The sequence below is a fragment of the Arthrobotrys flagrans genome, assembly GCF_004000055.1.
Source record: "Arthrobotrys flagrans strain CBS H-5679 chromosome Unknown unitig_9, whole genome shotgun sequence".
Classification (NCBI taxonomy): Eukaryota; Fungi; Ascomycota; class Orbiliomycetes; order Orbiliales; family Orbiliaceae; genus Arthrobotrys; species Arthrobotrys flagrans.
The window spans coordinates 1567590-1586256 of record NW_027137551.1 but is presented as its reverse complement, the minus strand read 5'-3'; the positions used below and the strand labels follow the sequence as shown (position 1 = coordinate 1586256).

General features: G+C 46.0%; 7 protein-coding genes and 1 further gene across 7 annotated transcripts; 3 read left to right on the top strand and 5 right to left on the bottom strand.

Moving 5' to 3' along the window:
• Nucleotides 1-60: 60 nt before the first annotated feature.
• DFL_005812 (uncharacterized protein) lies at nucleotides 61-2953 on the bottom strand (the record flags this gene model as incomplete). The annotated part of the gene is made up of 3 exons (XM_067635126.1): nucleotides 61-360; nucleotides 436-2262; nucleotides 2345-2953. The coding sequence occupies 3 exons, from the start codon at nucleotides 2951-2953 to the stop codon at nucleotides 61-63; spliced, it is 2736 nt and encodes a 911-aa protein (XP_067489587.1).
• A 549-nt stretch (nucleotides 2954-3502) lies between these two features.
• Nucleotides 3503-3841, bottom strand: DFL_005811 (uncharacterized protein; the record flags this gene model as incomplete). Its single annotated transcript, XM_067635125.1, has 1 exon — nucleotides 3503-3841. One exon carries the CDS (start codon nucleotides 3839-3841, stop codon nucleotides 3503-3505), a length of 339 nt encoding a protein of 112 aa, XP_067489586.1.
• Nucleotides 3842-3913: 72 nt separating this feature from the next.
• Nucleotides 3914-5398, bottom strand: DFL_005810 (uncharacterized protein; the record flags this gene model as incomplete). The annotated part of the gene is made up of 3 exons (XM_067635124.1): nucleotides 3914-4079; nucleotides 4169-5070; nucleotides 5138-5398. 3 exons carry the CDS (start codon nucleotides 5396-5398, stop codon nucleotides 3914-3916), a joined length of 1329 nt encoding a protein of 442 aa, XP_067489585.1.
• Nucleotides 5399-5706: 308 nt separating this feature from the next.
• On the top strand, nucleotides 5707-7188 carry DFL_005809 (uncharacterized protein; the record flags this gene model as incomplete). The annotated part of the gene is made up of 3 exons (XM_067635122.1): nucleotides 5707-5774; nucleotides 5837-6385; nucleotides 6447-7188. The coding sequence occupies 3 exons, from the start codon at nucleotides 5707-5709 to the stop codon at nucleotides 7186-7188; spliced, it is 1359 nt and encodes a 452-aa protein (XP_067489584.1).
• A 576-nt stretch (nucleotides 7189-7764) lies between these two features.
• Nucleotides 7765-9945, top strand: DFL_005808.
• An 881-nt stretch (nucleotides 9946-10826) lies between these two features.
• On the top strand, nucleotides 10827-11440 carry DFL_005807 (uncharacterized protein; the record flags this gene model as incomplete). Its single annotated transcript, XM_067635121.1, has 2 exons — nucleotides 10827-10917; nucleotides 10980-11440. The coding sequence occupies 2 exons, from the start codon at nucleotides 10827-10829 to the stop codon at nucleotides 11438-11440; spliced, it is 552 nt and encodes a 183-aa protein (XP_067489583.1).
• Nucleotides 11441-12003: 563 nt separating this feature from the next.
• Nucleotides 12004-13840, bottom strand: DFL_005806 (uncharacterized protein; the record flags this gene model as incomplete). Its single annotated transcript, XM_067635120.1, has 4 exons — nucleotides 12004-12303; nucleotides 12398-13265; nucleotides 13340-13716; nucleotides 13790-13840. The coding sequence occupies 4 exons, from the start codon at nucleotides 13838-13840 to the stop codon at nucleotides 12004-12006; spliced, it is 1596 nt and encodes a 531-aa protein (XP_067489582.1).
• Nucleotides 13841-14674: 834 nt separating this feature from the next.
• Nucleotides 14675-16549, bottom strand: DFL_005805 (uncharacterized protein; the record flags this gene model as incomplete). The annotated part of the gene is made up of 3 exons (XM_067635119.1): nucleotides 14675-16250; nucleotides 16313-16395; nucleotides 16484-16549. The coding sequence occupies 3 exons, from the start codon at nucleotides 16547-16549 to the stop codon at nucleotides 14675-14677; spliced, it is 1725 nt and encodes a 574-aa protein (XP_067489581.1).
• Between the last annotated feature and the right edge of the window lie 2118 nt (nucleotides 16550-18667).

Below are 18667 nucleotides of genomic sequence, written 5' to 3'. Positions count from 1 at the left end.
CTTAACCTTCAACGAGAGGAGGATCAAACAGCGAATTCTAATTAATATTGTGGTGAGCCTTTAATATTTTCGGACCTCTTGTCCTCTACTTCCTAACGAGTATGAAGGCCTGTCGTCGAGAATCGATATCAATTCATCGATCTGAGAATTCATATTTTTCAAACATTGCCACTTCGCATCAGAAACCTCCTCAAACCTTTCTAAATTCTTCTCCCCAACAAACTGTTCGAATATAACTCTCCTACTCTCCTTCTCAACCGTTACGAAATCCGCTAGGCCGCATCCACTTTCATGAAGCTTAGTCAAAACCGCTTGAGCCGCGTATGAGTTCATTCCACTGTTGCGTAGAAAGGTTTCCCACTACACCGTCATCGAGGTATAGTTAATATTGACAGCTACCCCGAGATATACATTAAGAACGTGGGAAAGACGAACCATAGATTCCTTTTCTGTAATTTCAACTTCCAACCCAGCATTTCTCCATTGCATCGAATGAAAATTCATAGTGTTCACCACCCATTTCCCAACTTCTTGAACCCCGCTTCTCCCATTAGCTGGGACAATAGTAACTTCAACGTTCCCAATGCGTTCACAAAATCCAATAAATGCTGCGAGGATCGCGCAATCTGTTGTACCTAGTTCGACTAGTCCCGCCTTTCTTCCTCCGAAGTCGATAGATACCACAACAACTAGGCTCTGGTATCTTCTAGATGACTCGGATATACGATCTCGTATTTCTTCACATGGCCTGGGAGAAGAATTATCACTAGCGCTTGCAAAGTTAGCAGGCAACGGACGCTTTCTGATTGTTTGTAGATCGGTCAGGATAATTCCCGTTAGCGGCGAGACGATAATATCTGCTTCCAAAGTATATTCATCCGGGACTTGATCTTGTTTCCCAAACATTTTGGCACAAGAGAAAGATTCAAAATCTCTTTCCACAAATTTAGATGTCGGGCAGAAGGATCTGATTGCCTTGTAGAGAGCACGGTTGGCGAGAAATGAAGCGGAGACTATGAAAGTGGAGGAAGGATCAGACGGCACCGAAGAATCTTCGGTGGATGGCTGGACTGTAGGCGGATCAGTTTGCAAACAAGAAAGAGGTGAGGGGGCGGAAGGTAGAACTGCCGAGGAGGAATGTAGTAAAGGGCCGAAGGGGGGCTCTATGGCACGGTTTCGGAGGGACAAAAAGGACGAGAGATTGCTCCTTGGACCAAGAAGCGATATCGCTGGATTTTTTCGGTTGGCGGTAGGTCTCCGTAGCCTTTTTCTTTCTATTAAGCTATCGAGGTCCATATTTGGTGGGATTTTGGCACACTCGAGATCTTTATCTTCCTGAGGCCCATCCTCCCAAAAACTCTCATCTTCATCTTCAATTACCGTTTCTAGAGGAAGAACGGGGAATACTTCTTCAATCCCCTTCCAGAGTTCTTCTTCACTTTCGGGAAAGATTGTCTCAGTAACCCCAGGTTGAGAGCCCGTTTTGCTCCTGATTGTCCAGCACAAACCTGCAATATCAAGGCTTCTATATTCCCATTTCATAATAACTTCCTTATCAATACCGCCTATCGATTCTTCATCGAAGGTCTCCCTTGAAACCCACGGTGGAGTTGGTCTTTGCCAATTTACAACTGGCAACTCGACACGCAAACCATTCTGGGGCTCTTGTTCTGACTTTGTAGAATCTTCAAGTTGCTCTTGTTGCATTTGCATTAAAAAGAATTGTGCACCAGGCTCCATAACCCCAAGAGTAAACTGGGCCATTGCCGAGTGGGTAAGATAGTCGCCCGGGCTGGCCTCGTCGTCATAGCCATCTTCTGAGGGATCTAAAGAGGGAGGGATGAGGAACTCTTCAACTATGTTCGAGAACTTTACCCTCTTTACAGGCCCACGTGATTGTGATGAAAGATGGGATTCGTTCATATTGTGTGAAAACAGAGTTTGTTTATTTGGGCTAGTGAGCGGAGGCGTTAACGGCGCCTCGACCCGAAACTCCTTTGCTGGGGACCTAGCGGGAGATGAGTTGATGAGAGGCGGCAATTGAATGGATTTGGATAATCGGATGGCCTCTAAATCTTCATCAAGAGTCTCATTTCTGAGGTCCCCGTCTTTAAATATAAGAATGGAAGGCAAATTATCCCCGGTTTTGAGATTTAAGGGCTTTAGACGTTCAGCCAATTCATTCAGCGAAATCGATGATAAAGGGCTAGCTGGCGTACAGAGTGGAGACAGAGGCGGAGTAGTCTCTTTTAGATTTGTGATCTATACACACTTCTAGTCAGGCATATAACTCGAAGAAATATATTAATGTTCTAACCAAGGGAGAGAATTACATTGCACTAACATTTGGGCCATCGTAGCAGTGGTCGTCTGCGTGCTCGCCGAATGATCTCCTTCCATGATCCGGATCCTTCACTGTCTTCCTCAAGTACTCCAAAACTTTTCGGTCAATTGCCATTCTTTCTCCAGCAATGTCTCCAACGATCTCATTTTGTCTTTCCCATAGCCAACGTGGAAACTGCAGCCCTTCACCATCCTCGTCATCTTTATCATTTGGAACTGCTTTTTTCAAAGGTAATCGGTTCAAATCAAGCCACGGAGAAATCGTATTGGCCGGTAAAGACGCCTGATACCGCAATAATGGCTCATCGAGATGTAAGTCATCCGATTGTTGATATTCATCTTCAGGGCTTTCGGCGCAGATACGAAGCGATATTGTCTTTGCTAACGAAGAGCTAACGTCTTTGACGGCTTCAAGGCGCTCGTTAGTGCTTGGATGAACACTAGTTTGAAACTGTAAGTGTTGAAGAAAGCTAGAAATTAGGTTGGCATTATTGATTGTCTCTCCTTCACCATCGTGCGGTAGGCAGACGAATGAAAGTGGTGATATAGAGGTATGGTCCTCAACCAAATCATAGGCCCGGGCATACAGCAAAAGGGATTTGTCGTGCATCATGAGCAATATAAATTTCAGGATCACAAGTAAGCACAACCACTAATAAGGTCAGGGCGGGTTTATGGGTTAGAGAGAACTTTGTGAGGGTAAAAATAGACTGGTAAAGTTTAGCTAGGACTTTTAATAAGATGGAAGTTTGAAGTTGTATATACCAGTAGGCAGATTGTTGGTACACGATGGTGGAGATGATGCATCAACACACCCACCCAGCAACCTCCAAACGAGAACGTCGGACTCCGGACTACGCCGAACGTTAATCGTAGAAAGGACGCATTCTATCGCTGACGGATTTTTTAGCACAGCATGCTTAATAGGACGAGTTAAAGTCAGGCTCCACCAATTTACCTAAAGAATTATGCATTACTGTAGCTGCTAGTTATCCCCAAAGCTTCCAACAGAGTAAAACGCCGTTCTATGTTGTGAAAAGTGATAGTATACATTATGCAGCATGCAGTCCAAGTGAATTCCAACGAAAACAAGGGCACTAGAGTCAGCCCTTTTGAAAATAAATGAAACGGAAAACCCTGCACTTTCGAAAAGCGCCCTTCAGCCGCCAGTGAGTCGTCGTATGAACTCTTCAATATCAACCCCACCGTCGGGATTAGCAGGATTGATATTCTCTTCCTTGGCTTTCTCGTCGTCAGTCTGGTTGTCGCCGCAAACTTTTAGTGTTGTTTGTAGGGGCAATCCTATAGGACGGCGAGGACCTCGATAAAGAGTCTGGGGATTACCCGAAACCTCCGTCAAAATGCTGCGGATTGGCAAGGGTGTCTGATTACTGTTACAGGCGCTATCAGTCGTGTTTAATTCGGCGGAGTTCGTCCGTTGCTTTAGATCATTAGACCGTTGTCTTTGGTGGGATCTCAAGGACTTGTTGGGTTTCATGTTGCTGGGTATGAAGGAAAATAAACTTGGTCCAATATCGTTAACTCCGTCTCCAGAAAGATGCCAATGGTTCTACCACCCCCTCTGCTGGGAAACATTGCCGGTACCGCCTTGGGTTCCAGGTCCACCTCTGCCACGACCCATCTGGTTATTATTGGTCTGAGTTTGGAAGTTGCCGTAGGTGGCATTGGGATTGTTAAACCCACGCTGCTGCTGCTGCTGCTGCTGCTGTTGTTGTCTGTTTACGTTTCATATGTTTTCGTTAGTGCGTCACGTTGGCTGGCTGAAAGATAAAAATGTATATTTTAAGAACGATATTGAGCGTACAATCTCTGCTGTTGCTGCTGCATATACTTCTGCTGCTCGAATCGCTGCTGCTCTTCGGCATAGGAATTGGCCATTTGAGCTTGGAACTGCGACATCCCTTGGGGTCCGAAGCCGCCGCCCTGTCCGCCGGGGTTGAACATCTGCAGGTCCTGTCGATTTGGAGTGTTGTTGCCACCAGCTCCACCCATCATGTCCATACCAAAATTTGGCATTCCCGGCATTCCAGGAATAGGCGGCATCCCTGGCATCCCTGGCATCCCGACTTGTTGCATCATAGCCGCCGCCATTTCGGGTGGTATACCGGGTGGAAGAGGCATGCCATTCGGAAAACCTCCCGCTCCTGTGTTAGGCATGTTTGGTGTATTTCCAGCGCCGGCCCCACCGGTAGCACCTGTCATGTTCATTAACTGCGAAGGGTCAAGCATGTTCCCAAACATCATCATGTCCTCCATCATCTTCTTGGGATCGAAGTCTTTCCTCGTGTTTTCCTGTTTCTGGCAGTAAGCTGTCCATGTGAATTCGTCGAATCCATAGTTGAAGTAATCGGAAACATCGGATCCCGGGTTTCTCCAGGGTTTAGATGGAAGGTCGTCAATGTTAAGGGATGTCAGCTTTTCACCGGTAGACGGATGAATGGGTACAGCATTGATATCCAGCGTCGAAGTTGCTATGGGTGGTGGAGTGGGTCCTCGAGGAATAGGTGTCTTAGTAGATACGAGTGCCGCCGCACGAGGTGCCGGGGAGACAGCTTGTGGTGCGGCGCGTTCCTTGAGGTCCTGGTGTGATATTTGCCGTTGAGGCGCAACAGAAGTAGTGGCTTGTCGGGCTCCATAACGAGTAGCACCCTGTGGAGGTGGTGCAACCACTTGCCCGGCCTTAAGTTCCAATATGAATTCGACATCCTAGGTTAAGGTAATAGACGGTATTAGCTGCCTATAATCGCATGTGTGAGAGCTTAAGAGTCTATACATCATCATCATCCTCAACCTCAATTTCCTCTTCTATTTCTTCTTCCCCTTCTTCTTCTTGTCCACCGGCTCGGGCACTGTCTTCACCATTCGCTACATCGTTCATGTTGATGTCCTGACGTGCAGGGGGAGGAGCAACAGCCGAAGATGCAGGTTTCGGAGTAGAATTATCATTTGATAGGAGGTCTTGAACGGTAACTTGATGAATAGGCTGCGCGGGAGGGGACGCGTCCCCGTAGAAATCGTCGTCGTCGTCTTCCATCGTGCTGGATTCCTATGGTGGCGATGGTGTGGGGTGATGAGAGGATGGAGTCGGTTAAGAACGCGACCAGACCATCAGTGTGCTGCCGCCACTCGTTTACCAGCCACGTTTCCACAAGCCACACATCTACGCGTTCCGCCACACGAAATATGATATATCCTTCGCCAACCTCACATCAACTTCCCATCAACCTACCACCATCGCATCGCGAAGTTATCCACCTCCCAGCATATCATTCAGTCCCAGCTTCGGATACTAGCCACTTCTCGTAGCTTAATTCTAGTAGGCCGTTCTCGCGGTTTCCCACCATGTCGTCGCTTTTCAACCGGGTTTCGAGCACCCCGAGCGCCATAAACACCACAGCCGCTAATACATTGTAAGTTATTACACTGCATTTTGTAATGAGACGGAAGGTTGTGGCTAATAACTTTTTGTTAGTGGTCAAGGCTCCGGTGCGGCAACAGGCGGTTTGGGAGCTAGCGTCGCCGGTGCATCCATCTTCGGTCAGTCGACGTCGCAGCACCCCCCAGCATCGGCAGGTCTCTTCGGCCAAAATACCACAACGGCACCTTCAGGCGGTTTATTCGGGACCACAGCACCCGCGGCCACTACGGCCCCATCCGCTGGCCTTTTTGGCTCCACTACTACTACGACTAGTGCACCGGCTGCTGGAGGGCTGTTTGGCGCAACTACGACCACCTCGACACCAGCTGCTGGTGGGCTCTTTGGCTCAACTCCCTCTACTACAGCTAGTGGGGGATTACTTGGTGCATCTACGGCTGCGACAACCGCGCCGGCCTCTTCTGGGCTTTTCGGATCAACAGCAGCATCACAACCAGCCGCTGGAGGGGGGCTCTTTGGTGCAGGTTCAGCTGCCTCCCAGCCAGCTGCAAGCGGCGGTGGGCTCTTTGGCAGCTCAACAGCGGGTGGAACCAGTGGTGGTGGCTTGTTTGGCCAACAAGCGTCAAAACCTACCCCAACCCTCTTGTATGTATTTCCCTGTCTGCAACCCGAGGATCAACACTGTACTTACAAAAACCGTTCACAGGAGTCAACCCGCTGCTCAGCCAAGCACTGGACTATTTGGTTCATCAGCAGCTCAACAACCTCAACCATCCCTTTTCGGGCAACCACAATCACAGGCTCAAGTTCAACCCCAAGCTGTAGAGATGAACTTCAGTAATATGAGAGGGACAACAAGATATGAAGAGCTGCACGCGGACGTACGGTCTCTCCTAGATTTCCTAGACGACTATGTCCAGAAAGCAATCGGCATCTCGCAAGAGCTCAGTGCTAGATCTGTCACCCACAAGGATGCGATGGAGTCCGTTGACGACGATGTCGAGCATGTCTCTAGAAAGCTCGGATTTGCTACTACATTCCTGAACAATGACGGCCATTCTATCGGCCAGCTTCATAACGCTTCAACCCAACTTATCAATACTGCAACTTTAAGCACAAGGACAATTGACATTCTAAGGCTTCCTATGTCGCAGCGATCTCACTACCTCTCAACACATCACACATCAAATCCTGAGTATTCGTTGATGCCATATTTCGAAGAAAAGTCTAGTGAACTAGAGGGCAAGGCAACGAGCTTCCTTACAGCTGTCGGTGAGGTGGAGAAGACCCTGGAGGCCGTCGAAAGGGATGTCGGACAGGTCAACATGAGCGCTGAGAGCAAGGTGAGGGAGGTTGTCAAGGCGGAGAGAGTCGTATTCTCAGGCATGCTCGCTGTGGCCAGCAAAGTGGCTACTGTGAACGAGGATTTAAAGACATTAACGAGATGATCTATAAGAGAAAAGGTGTGCTTTGTGGATTAGATGTGGTCGGAGCCCTGTTGTGTTGTTATTTGAGCGATATGATATCACATTCCCCGTTCTGCACAACTTTTCTATTCTGATGGACATCATATTATGTACAACAGCACTAATACGAATACACATATTCTATTTCGAGGGGACTCAAAGATGGCGAAAGCGAGTTGTTCCACGCAATAGATCGGGTTTTCTTTCGCTACACCTCCTACAGAACCTGCATACCCGCCCTGAGTTGTTCCAGGTTCTGTAGAATTGGCGCCGTGTTTGTGGTGCTGTGATGCTGCACAGAATCAACCAATGTTACCGATTGGCTCATTAGCCTAGGCCCCGAATGTTTGTTTCCGTTCAGCCTCTTGATTATTTCTCGTCATGTACCATGACTTAAAAAAATATGGGCTTATATAGGGGGCTTTCAATTATAATTTCTCGAGAGCCTTCTCGTGGATTGACATTTTGTAAGATTTCCTAGTCTTTAAAGACAAGATACAGTTCTTTATTTATTTATTTATTTATTATTTATTTTTTTCCGAAGACTCTTGTGTGGCTATGGCGCTGAGATTTGACAGAAATGCTACCACGACTACTGAATGGAAAAGCTGGTTCAAACGGGTTATATATGTTGTGCTGATTACAGCCACGATCGCGGAGGTGGAGATAAAAGTCATCCGAGAGAGTCCGACGGAGAAAGGAGTCATTGTTTTCAGTGACATCACTCTACAGGTTAGTATTTTCTGCTGTGCCTGCCTTCAACTGATATTGGGTGTCCGATCTATACTGAAATTCAACAATTTATTTTAAATTCTGATACATAGCCATATGGTGGTTTGGTATATGGTACTCGGTCATATGGTTTCTTGGTGAAAGCTTCAATCGGTAAGCACCGAGTGTATGCATGTAGCTACATAGATGTACATGTGAACCTGCTCTTTCGAGTCTCGATTACCACTTCAGCTCTACCCCCATAAGTTCCAGTTATTCAACAATCTCTATTCACCGGTGGTACCATTAAAGTTAACGAAAAACAAATCTAACTTCCAGGGACGCCGCCCCAAGACGTTACCCTTCGTTTGACTGGAGGGGTAACTTGGGTACCTCCGCGTGAATATGACTACCTTACCAGCATTTCATCCAGCAGCACCTACGATGTTCAAGAATACGGAGTTTGTAAGGCAACCCATAGTTTAATCTGTGACAGTGAACCTGAAGAGCTACTACCTGGTAACTAACACTTGCTGTTCATTAACCTTCTTCAAGACAATGGATCCCAGTCATCCACGCATGAGGAGCCTGACCCCCCAGTTCTAGAAACTTTTAACGATTTCCTGGCATCTGAGGGCTGGGTCACTCGTGATCGGTTTTCCTTCGGGGATTTTCAATTATCATCATTTCCTTTTTTGGCTATAGAAAATTTCCACGACTTCCCACGACTTGGACTTGGTATCAGAGACGGTGAGCACAACGACACAGAGGTCAACAGGGAGAAAGGAATTCAAACCACAGGGTTTCTGCAAGCGGCTCTAGAGGAGGAGGTGATTGGGGTAAAGGGCTTAGCCGTGTATCTTGATGCATACGGTAAGCTAAGTTTATGCTCTTTGACCAGGCATGAAGTATAGATTTATTTTGATCATGATCAGCTAACGGCACCCGATTTATCATGAATTTAGATAAAAATTCGAGTCAGATAACCCTTGGAGGCGTCGATACAGCGAAGTACGAACTTCCTATGGTTACATACAAATGGCCTAACGTAGGCAATGTAGAAGCAGGCCCCCCGCTCAGCAAGTAAGCCTTATCAGGGGAAATGATACCATCCGCAGCGTCGGTGGTGGCACTACATACTTGTTATTCGGAGACCCGTATATACGGCTTCCTGCCTATATCTTAACCCCAATACTGCAGGCAATTGGGTCGAGTCAAGTAGCTGATGGTGGACTCTATAGCTCCTGTAACACTCTTGAAAATATGGACATTTCACTTAAATTTGAATTCGATGGGATTAATATCACTCTTACGGGGAAAGATCTGGTAGGGCAAGTAGGACACGCCAATTCGGGAGAGCGGTGCACGATTTTGTTAAGCTCGTCGAATGTTAACGCTGTTGAAGGCGCCCCTGACGGAAAAACGGCAGATATATATCTGGGAAATCCATTCTTCAGGGTGGCATATGTCTGGTTCGACTACCAGAATAACCACACGGGATTAGCAAGGGCGAAGCAGGGAGTGGGGACTATGAATATTACGAAAATTCAGGCCGATGGTATCATTGCTACTTTGGGGGAGCAGACTTTGGGAGAACAGATTGCGCCTGCACCTACAATCTTGCCCTCGATTACCCCGGAAGATGAAATGGGAGGCTCACCCCGGAGTGTGGGGCCAATTGTGGGAGCTGTAGTAGGATGTGTAATGACCGTTGGGGCAATTGTGTGTTTAATATTCTGGATAGTGATAAGGAAACCGAGTACACCAAGGATACCACCAGCGCCAATTGGAGAGTTGGAAGGACACCAAAAGTTCGAAATGTTTGCGCAACATGGAAGTTGCGAAGTTGGTGGTAGTGGGGAATATCCTAACGAGCTGCCAGAGGAGGGCCAGGAAGAGTTCTATCGGGAACTACCCGCCAACCATGCGTTTCCGGTGGAACTGCCAGGTGCGCCTGTATTGGAGTCTACAGGAGGGAGCCCTGATAGTTCTCCCTCACCGGGTCCAACTGCACCCGGAGTTAACTAGTTTGATATCACATCTCAGTATATATCATGTATCAATTAAATGCATGTTGAAGTTTACTACCGAAATAGGCCTGCATATAGTAATGTCACGTACCGATGTAATCGGGTATTCAACACCGTGTACCTAGTACAGTCGAGAATAGAATTACAAGATAGGCACCTAAGCAATATATATAAATAATTTAAAGGCGAAAGGTTCGTAGGGGCCGCTGATTTGAGTGTACCTCTTAATATGCCATAAAGTTACTAAGAGACTATATGGTACCATCGATGTCCCGACCAACACTTTATCATATACCTGCCAGTAGCCGGCGCCTACTTACATCGCAACATATCACAATCTCCAACTCCCAATACCTACTTGATTACCTACTTGATTACCAGTTATAGTACACTCGAATCCTTAGGTAGTATATCCACTATAGGTACTGCCTCTATATATATCAGTTGCAATGGACGTCAACCTGAAATGCAACTCTCTCGACTGCAGGGCAGCTCTTAATCACCTCGCTGTCGTTACAACCTGCAGCCATATATTCTGCATCCCTTGTGCCGATAACCTCCTCACCAGACAAGCAGCATCTCCTCACCATCTCGGAGCAGTTGCTCCTACCTGTCCAGCTTGTCACACGGAGCTGAAGAATCCTGACGACATCGTAAAAACTAACTTAAATCCAGCCGATGACTACAAGACATCGGCCGTCAGCGGCTTAAATCCAAGCTTGATTCTCGAAATAACCAGACGTGGAATCAGTTTTTGGATGTATCAGACTACCCAAGAGATGTACGTGACACTCATCTGGATATACTCAACGGTGACAAAGCAGCTGATATTATACCTGTCCGTCAAGTGTCTACCAAGAATATCTCTCAAAAAACTTGATGGAGAAGTTCAATCAGCTCAGTACCCAGTTTGACAATGTAATCCACGAAGCCAACACTGAAATCAATGCTCTTCAAGAAAAGCTCAAAGGTATGTCCCCGGCTAAACTCGAAGAGGCATGTTGGTGATAATAAATCTAACCCGCTTTCTAGCCCTCACAATCGAGAATGAAACAATCTCTCGCAAAAATCACGAGCTGGGCGAAGCTCTTCGCGAAAAGTCCCGAAAGCAGATCGAGATCCAAGAAAGATACGATAGGCTGAAACGAAAGAGTTTAGTATCCCATGTCCAAACAGAAGCCACAATCTCTGCCGAGAGAACCCTAAACCATTCTCTCAGGCCGTTTCCGAGCCCATCAAATGGTCCAGCGAGGTTGGGCGAAATAAATAGTGTTCCATATCAACAGAGCAACCAAGCGAGAAATGGTGCAGGTCAATTATCATTTACTGAGAGAGAGAGACTGACTATTCCGAGCGGTACGGGGAGTGTCGAGAGGAGAGTGGGGAGTGTTAGCGACAGGAATAGTGAAAGTGGAAGAAGAGTCGGTACATCCACATCCCGGTCGCGGATTTCAATGAATGGAAGGGTTGGGAGTGCTAGGACTAGAACTTAGAACACTGGAATACCAAGAAAAATTATTGGTATGTAAGGAAGCTACTTCAAAATAGAAGGTTACCCTACGCTAACAGTCGCACGTATATATAAAGCTGGCGTTACAACCCCCATCAATGACCAGAGTTATCGCCAACGACTCGGGCTAGTTAATGGAGGACACAATAGTGGAATGCAAAATTGGAATGGTAAGCAAACAAAAACAGGGATGGAGGGAATTCTCAGGCAGAGACAGTCCACGTCTTATTTTTATTGTGGAAACCAAACAGAACACACTTGAACATACCTCCGCACAGTTTACGACTATGTGACGTAGGATTGCCGAAGTTAGGAAGGAGGATGTGGTAGCGGGCACGGGTTTGGTTCACGAGACGAAGAAAAAGGAAGATAAGAAACTTATAGTTATCGATGACATTCCTGAAATAAAGAAATATAGGAAAGCCGGTTAACTAGTTATATATAAGTGTCTAGTAAACAGTGATATTACAAAGTGAACAATAGTGACTAGATATACCCCCTCACTTGTAAGAATTCAAGGAGTTAGAACATAAAAGCTAAATTCGTTCATCCAAACCTCGGGGCCCCTCCCAGCCCTCCGAGGATTTCAGGAACCTTGAAGTCTTCAACATTATGTATGCTGACTTCCATACGTCCGTTGGCTCCATAGCTTCTCTCAATTAGATAGTTTTGCCCTGGTAGCCTAAAGCAAATGAGACGAAGCGAAGTCGATAAGCTAGTTTCTTCGTTGTTCACCCCCATAAAATCTTCGAGACGATTCTTGGTGCCCGGGTCGAAATTCGAATAGGCTCGATTTCCAAAGTATTTTAATCGGGGGAAAACCTCAGAGTTCATGATGCAGATTGGCTAGATAATCAAAGTTATAAATGCGTTAGGCATAAGGTGTCAATTTTGGGGGGAGGGGGGGCACAGTTGAAGGAGAATTTATTGAAAGTCTTACCAAATCGCGATCTGAACTGATCGTTAGCATCTCCAGCTTTTGCAGTGACCTACCCAACCCTTCTAATTCATCTTCGGTCAATACCATATTCCCATACACACTACTCAAATGCAACTCCTTTAGAGTCTCAGAACACCCCTTCAGTGCCTCCAGCCAACCAAATCCCAAATTTTTATGAAAGTTCAACGTAACCTTCACCAGCTCCTTCGTATACCGAAAGTATGTCTCCAACCCCTGACTATCCGGTAAAATCTGCGTCCCATTGGCATACTCAAGTAATCGCTCCAACTGCAGCGTTCCACCTTCGGAAGTTATAAGCTTAACAAAGGCAAGCGAGCCAATTGCAACTTCAACATCCGTCAATCGCGAACCTTGTACCAAGTTATATGGTCCAAATATTTCAGTCATCATATGACTCAACCCATCGATTCGCCATACTCTCAGTTCCGTCAATCGAATCCTCCTTTTTGAGGGGGTCGATGGTGGGTTATCTTGGCCGCATTTGGTACACCCTTTCCATTGCGCGAATCCATGATCCATGTAGAATAAAATCTCGTGACTCCTCTCCGGTGCCACTCTTCCTGAAGATTTGTGCCTCTCATTGTTACAATATAGCTCCCTCAGGGTTTTCTGGCAGCTAAAGAGAACGCTGAAGATGCTGTGATAATAAGTAGTGAAATCTTCTGCGCGGAAGGTAAATGATATAAGATGTGGAAGGTAGAATACGCTACAGTCTGAGCTAAGGGAATGGGAGAAGGAAACGTTTAGTGTCGTTAACATGTTTCCGGGTGAGAAGATTGCTGAAAGGGTTTTTGGCTCGAAAAATCTGTCATCTGAAGGTTCTTTTGTAGTGTGAGGGAAAAAGCAGCTGAAAGATCATGAGATTCCAGGCTAGCAGTTAGTAATCGAATTTCCTTTATTTAAGGATATTCGAAGACCTACGAGAATTTCTTAAGTTGCTTAGGCGGTAACCGCGACAAAAGGTCACGCAAATGAAGATTAAAGATCACCCCAGAATCGATGTCACCCCCCGAACTCTCCTTACAGCCTTTTATCTTTGATGCGACATAAATATGCCTTGGGTCAAGATTTCGAATGTTCACTTCCTTTTTCAAAACACTTCCCACCTCAATTTCTCGAAGATATTCAGGCGAAACGTTTGTAAATGCCTTCGAGAATAATTTCTTCGCGCGGGTTTCATTGATACTAGTGCTGGGGAGGACACTGATTTTGAGAAATCGGTTGATGCTGGAGATGCTTTTTTCGTATAGTACCCGGCATGTTAAGCTAATGTTTAATAGATCGGTTGGTGAGACGCGCTAAACGGAGGTATTGATATTTAAATGTCAATTTTGGCGGCCAACTTCTGGTCAATCACAGGCGTGGGCTTACATAAAATATTTCGTCGGTGAGCTCGCTCGGAAGTTTCGCAAATCCGGACATTGTAGGCTCGGTTGCGCAGCATAACACCCTCACCTCAGGCCACCAAGATGAAGAACCGTAGGTGATATTTCGTTCAAATTCAACACAGGAACAAAAAAAATAAGCTATTTCGCTTGACTAAATATCGAAGGCCTTGTGATTAGGTCTAAACGTGTTCTTATTGGAATTTCACACTTCGGAATTGAATGTTTATCTTTGTGCTGAGTCAGGTAGGGAGCCGGTCCTTGGCAGTGACCAAACTGCCGAAATACCAAATTCTGTCAAACAATTTTATACCGAGCCGTGTTGAAGCTGTGGTATTTTGAGATGCCTTCCGAATCTGGTTCCCAAATATGGTTGTGGTTGCATGGGGCCGCACTTCATGATTAATAATCTGGCTAGCCTCCTCAATTTTTGTATGCAAGATACAAGACAAAATTCTGTATCGAAATTTTATTTTGAGGTCACGCTAGGGCCGTTTTATTTATCCACATGTGATACGTATATATCTATAATACCTGATATTAGAACCAGCATGGTATTGTTAGAAACTGTTCATCGCGCCACAGGGTTGGATAGGCACAATGGAAAACCTCATTTCTATGAGACTCAAATGGATAGAGAAAAGTAATATTGAATTATTAACTCAAAACGTAGCATCCTACTCGTCTCAGAAGCACTTCGAATGCAAACCACCAATTACAGGTCCCAAATGGAGCCTATGTGAGGGACAATATGAGATCCACTTCAACAACAAAAGTATAACCCGCCAACAAAAGAACTCAAGCAAATTACAAAAAACGATTTAACCTGGCTAGAAAGCAATCGAGAAGGGATTAGAAGAGGGAGAAGACTTTAAGCTCCAATCTTCTCAGGTTCCCTCTCCGGATCGCTAACTGGACCCTTTCCACCCAACATTCCATCCGCTCGTCTTGTGTTGGGTTTGGCACCAGGGTTAGTCTCCAACCATTCCTCGTAGTCAACAACATCTGCATCTCGTCCTTTAGTTTCTGGAATGAAAAAGTATGTGATGATAGCTCCCAAAATATTGCATCCGAAGAAGATCCAAAGCACATTAGGCAACCCGATCTTGTACGATGCAAGCCAGTTGAAGAGGATAGCGGACAGGATAGCTCCGAGCTTGCCAACGGCGGCACTAAGGCCATGTGCAAAGCCACGGACACGAGATGGGAAGACTTCAGCAGGGATGATAAAAGTTGTAGCGTTTGGTCCGAAGTTGAAGAAGAACTGTGCGAATGCGAAGCAGACGAATTTTCCGGCAGTAGGGATGTTATGATAGTCACCAGCTAGAACACCGAATAGCAAAGCGGTGATGAGGAAACCACCAATCTGGATTGTTTTCCGGCCAAGAATTTCGATGAAGGCGATAGTAAAGAAGTATCCGGGTACATAACCAGCGACAGCGATAATGAGATTGCCCAATGCGTTCTTCATCAACTTGTGGTAGTTGTTCTTGCCAGTAGTGAAACCGATAGCGGAAAGAATGAAGGATTGATTTAAATTGATTCCGTAGAAGGCTACATCGACCAAAAACCATGTTGTAGTTGTTCCGAAGAGAGTTTTGAAGTGTCTCCATTCGCTAAAGTACACGAAGAAGGTATTAAACTTAGCTTCCTGAACTTCAGAGCCAGCGACGAATGCGGGAGGTGCAACACTGGTTCCGAGGACCACCGAGCCCTTACGAGCCATACCAGCATCTTCAGTATCAGAGGCGTTCGAGCCCTCAACGACCTTCCCGGTAGACTGAGCATTAATTGAAGAGCCGGAAGTCGAAGCCGAGTTGAGTTCTTGAGACTGGAGAAACTGTTTACCCTCAGGCATGGTAAGACGGGGCCATAGGGTGGCGATAGCAGGGATGATTGCAACTCCCATCTGGATACGCCAAACTGCATCAAGTTGGCCTTCATGCCCATCAACGTTCAATGCTTTTTGGAAAGCAGCTAGAACAACGATTGTAACAATGGATCCGGCGAGAGTACCCCATCCCTGGTTGGAGAAGATGAAACCAAGGAGGATACCGCGACGACGCAAGTGAGTACGCTCAGAGGTAATCGAGGCAGACATTGGGTAATCTCCACCGATGCCCACACCCATGAAGATACGCCAACAAAGAATCCAGACCATCTTTTTATGAGGTGTGGGGATACTGTTGGGTAAACTGATGACCATAATCATGCCGATGATACAAATAATGAGTTCTTTGCCATAGACGAAACGACGACCGAAGGCATCTCCAAGGAAGCCGAAAGAAAGTTGACCGATGACATTGCCAAGGTTTGCTGCGCCATTGACGCAACCACGAAGGAAAAATGGATAGGATGATGAATTGCCGCCCCAGTATTCATCAATCCAGACGGGTGTAACGAGGTTGATGATAAATAAATCGTAGGAGTCAAGGAAGAAACCGACACTCATCACAGAGTTTAGCTCATATGTAAATATAATTTAGACGAGGGTTATATATCTTCTTACCCAGCAATCAAGAGTAGCTTCAGCTCACCTCTTGTGAGGAAGTTTAGTCTGCCTTTGAGCGGCTTGTTCTGGTCATATTGCTCCTGCGCATCGACACTACGTATTAGCCCAAAACTTGACGGCAAAAAAAAGGGGGGGTGATAGCGCAAAGTTATGGTGATGAATACGTACAAAGGTAATAGTATTTCCATGCTCGTCCACGTCGTAACGTGAGAAGCCTTCTTCCTCCCACTTCATGATATCGGATGTGTTGTATGGTCGTAATGATACCAAGAAATCAAAAGCAGCGAAGCTTTTGCTAAGAAATGGACAAGAGGACTTGGTATTACGTTGACAGGGAGTGTGTATCCAAGAGAGTGTTAGCTGGAACACTGACAAGCCGTTATCAAGACCTGGTTATAAGAGGGTGAGTGACCAAGATTAGAAAGAATCCAGACAAAAGTACGGGAATGCTTGGACTCTTTTATACATTCAGCAATTTCCGTTTCTCGGGAACGTGTAAGCCCAGGCTTTCCAGGCAGTCGCGCAGGGAAGCAAAAGCAGCGTTGTAGCGGTTATCGACCAGGTAGCATTTTAGGGGTTCACGTTTGGGATCAGATTCCATTATTCATATCGCTTTGGAAAACGAGACATTTGGACCCTCCTTGCAGGCAGGCCACGGGCCATGTTGCAGATGTCAATTAATTCCTGTTAGCATGCTTTTCCTCAGGAACAAAAGCAATTTTTTTAGGTCCAATCGGACCAAGCGGTGTATAATTTTTGACAACCTCGAACGGGGTTAAAGGTTCCAATCATGCACTCGTTTTCGACCATGCGCATGCCTTCTTCATATTGATAGATAATCAAGTGGGCCCAGTGCACGAGTCTAGTTATCAAAAAACAAAAAAAAAGATATGGAGATCATCGTCATTATAATATTTAACCCATCTGCCATATCTTAAAGTAGTGGTGAATCTAAAGTTCTTGAGATTGGTTCAAACCATCGATGCATCTTGATTCTCATGTTTTCTTTTATCGCTTTCAATCAGTAGCTCTGTGGTATGTGGAATGCCCCGAGTGCACGGGATATACGGTCATTCGCGGGGTTGAAAATTTGAAAATTAGTTCCTTTGACATTGCAGAAGCCTTCGAGTGCTGTAACTATCGAATTCCTGCTCCGGAATTTGGCATAGCAAGAGGAATGAAGTTACGCTAGTCTTCGGCCACCTATCCGAGAGACTGCGCTTTCTCCCACGTAGTCGGGCAATGATACCCACGGCCTACTAGTCTCTGCAGCAAAAATGGTATTCTTGGTCATAAGTACTTGAGGATTTAACCCACAGATCGTAGCTGCTCCCTCTAAGCCATCCCAGACAGCTACTGTTTTCCTCTCCTCAAAATCACAGTATACCGTCTGTGCCTAGGATGGCTTCACCGCCTCAATGCAGCCTTATACTTTGTACCCGAAACAACGCAGGCTCTTCTTCCTCACGCGACAGTGCGGTTGTCAGGCTTTCCCATAGCTAAGACTTTTCCAAGACGCTTAGTGATGTATACCAAGACTTCTTCTTTCCACCGCCAAGTCGGTAGGCATGGGTCGGAGAAATGATTGGAACTTTGGCTTCCTTGGCCGACGGCATGGCTTTGGGGGCATTTGAGCATGAGACGAACATCGGCGAACGTCATTATGGTGCTTTGCATTCATAAAACTTCACAGGCTATTGGCCACATGCTAGGATTGGTAGGCAACCATTGGTTTCATGAACTCAGCGTCGTTGACACAAAAGAAGGTTGGTGGTGATAATCAATTCGTCCGATGCAAGGAAGAAGCCGGACAACCGCTTGCAGACATCGTAGACGCATGTCGTCCAAATTGCCCAATCAGAGCTGCCTGCATGACAACGTGCCCTAACGGCTGGCCCTGATCTGCTGAGATGTCGTACAAGATCCCCTGTCGTTGTGGGGTTCTTTGAATGCGGCTAGTCGAGGTGTGGTTAGTGCGGGGTGGTTGTCTTAAGGAACGAGTACTCTGTACTGCAACTTGAATTCAGATTCTTTAAAAAGTTTTGAATTCATAATCCTTTCGTTAACCTCAAGTGTCTGACTTGCGCTTCCTTCGGAGACAATTTCTTGATCAGGTGGTGATTGAAAATTTTTCGCTGAAAATTTGGTGATATTGATGAGACTCACTTAACAATACGGTATCGGCGTACGTACCTGTACACGCGCCTAGGATATACCGGATACTGCGTTTGAGCCAACACAAACGCAATTGGCAAATTCAATTGTCGAATTCTTGAAACTTACTATCCAAAACTTCAAGGCTTGCTACACAAGCTGTTGATATCGATCCCGCAATATGATATCGTCCTGATT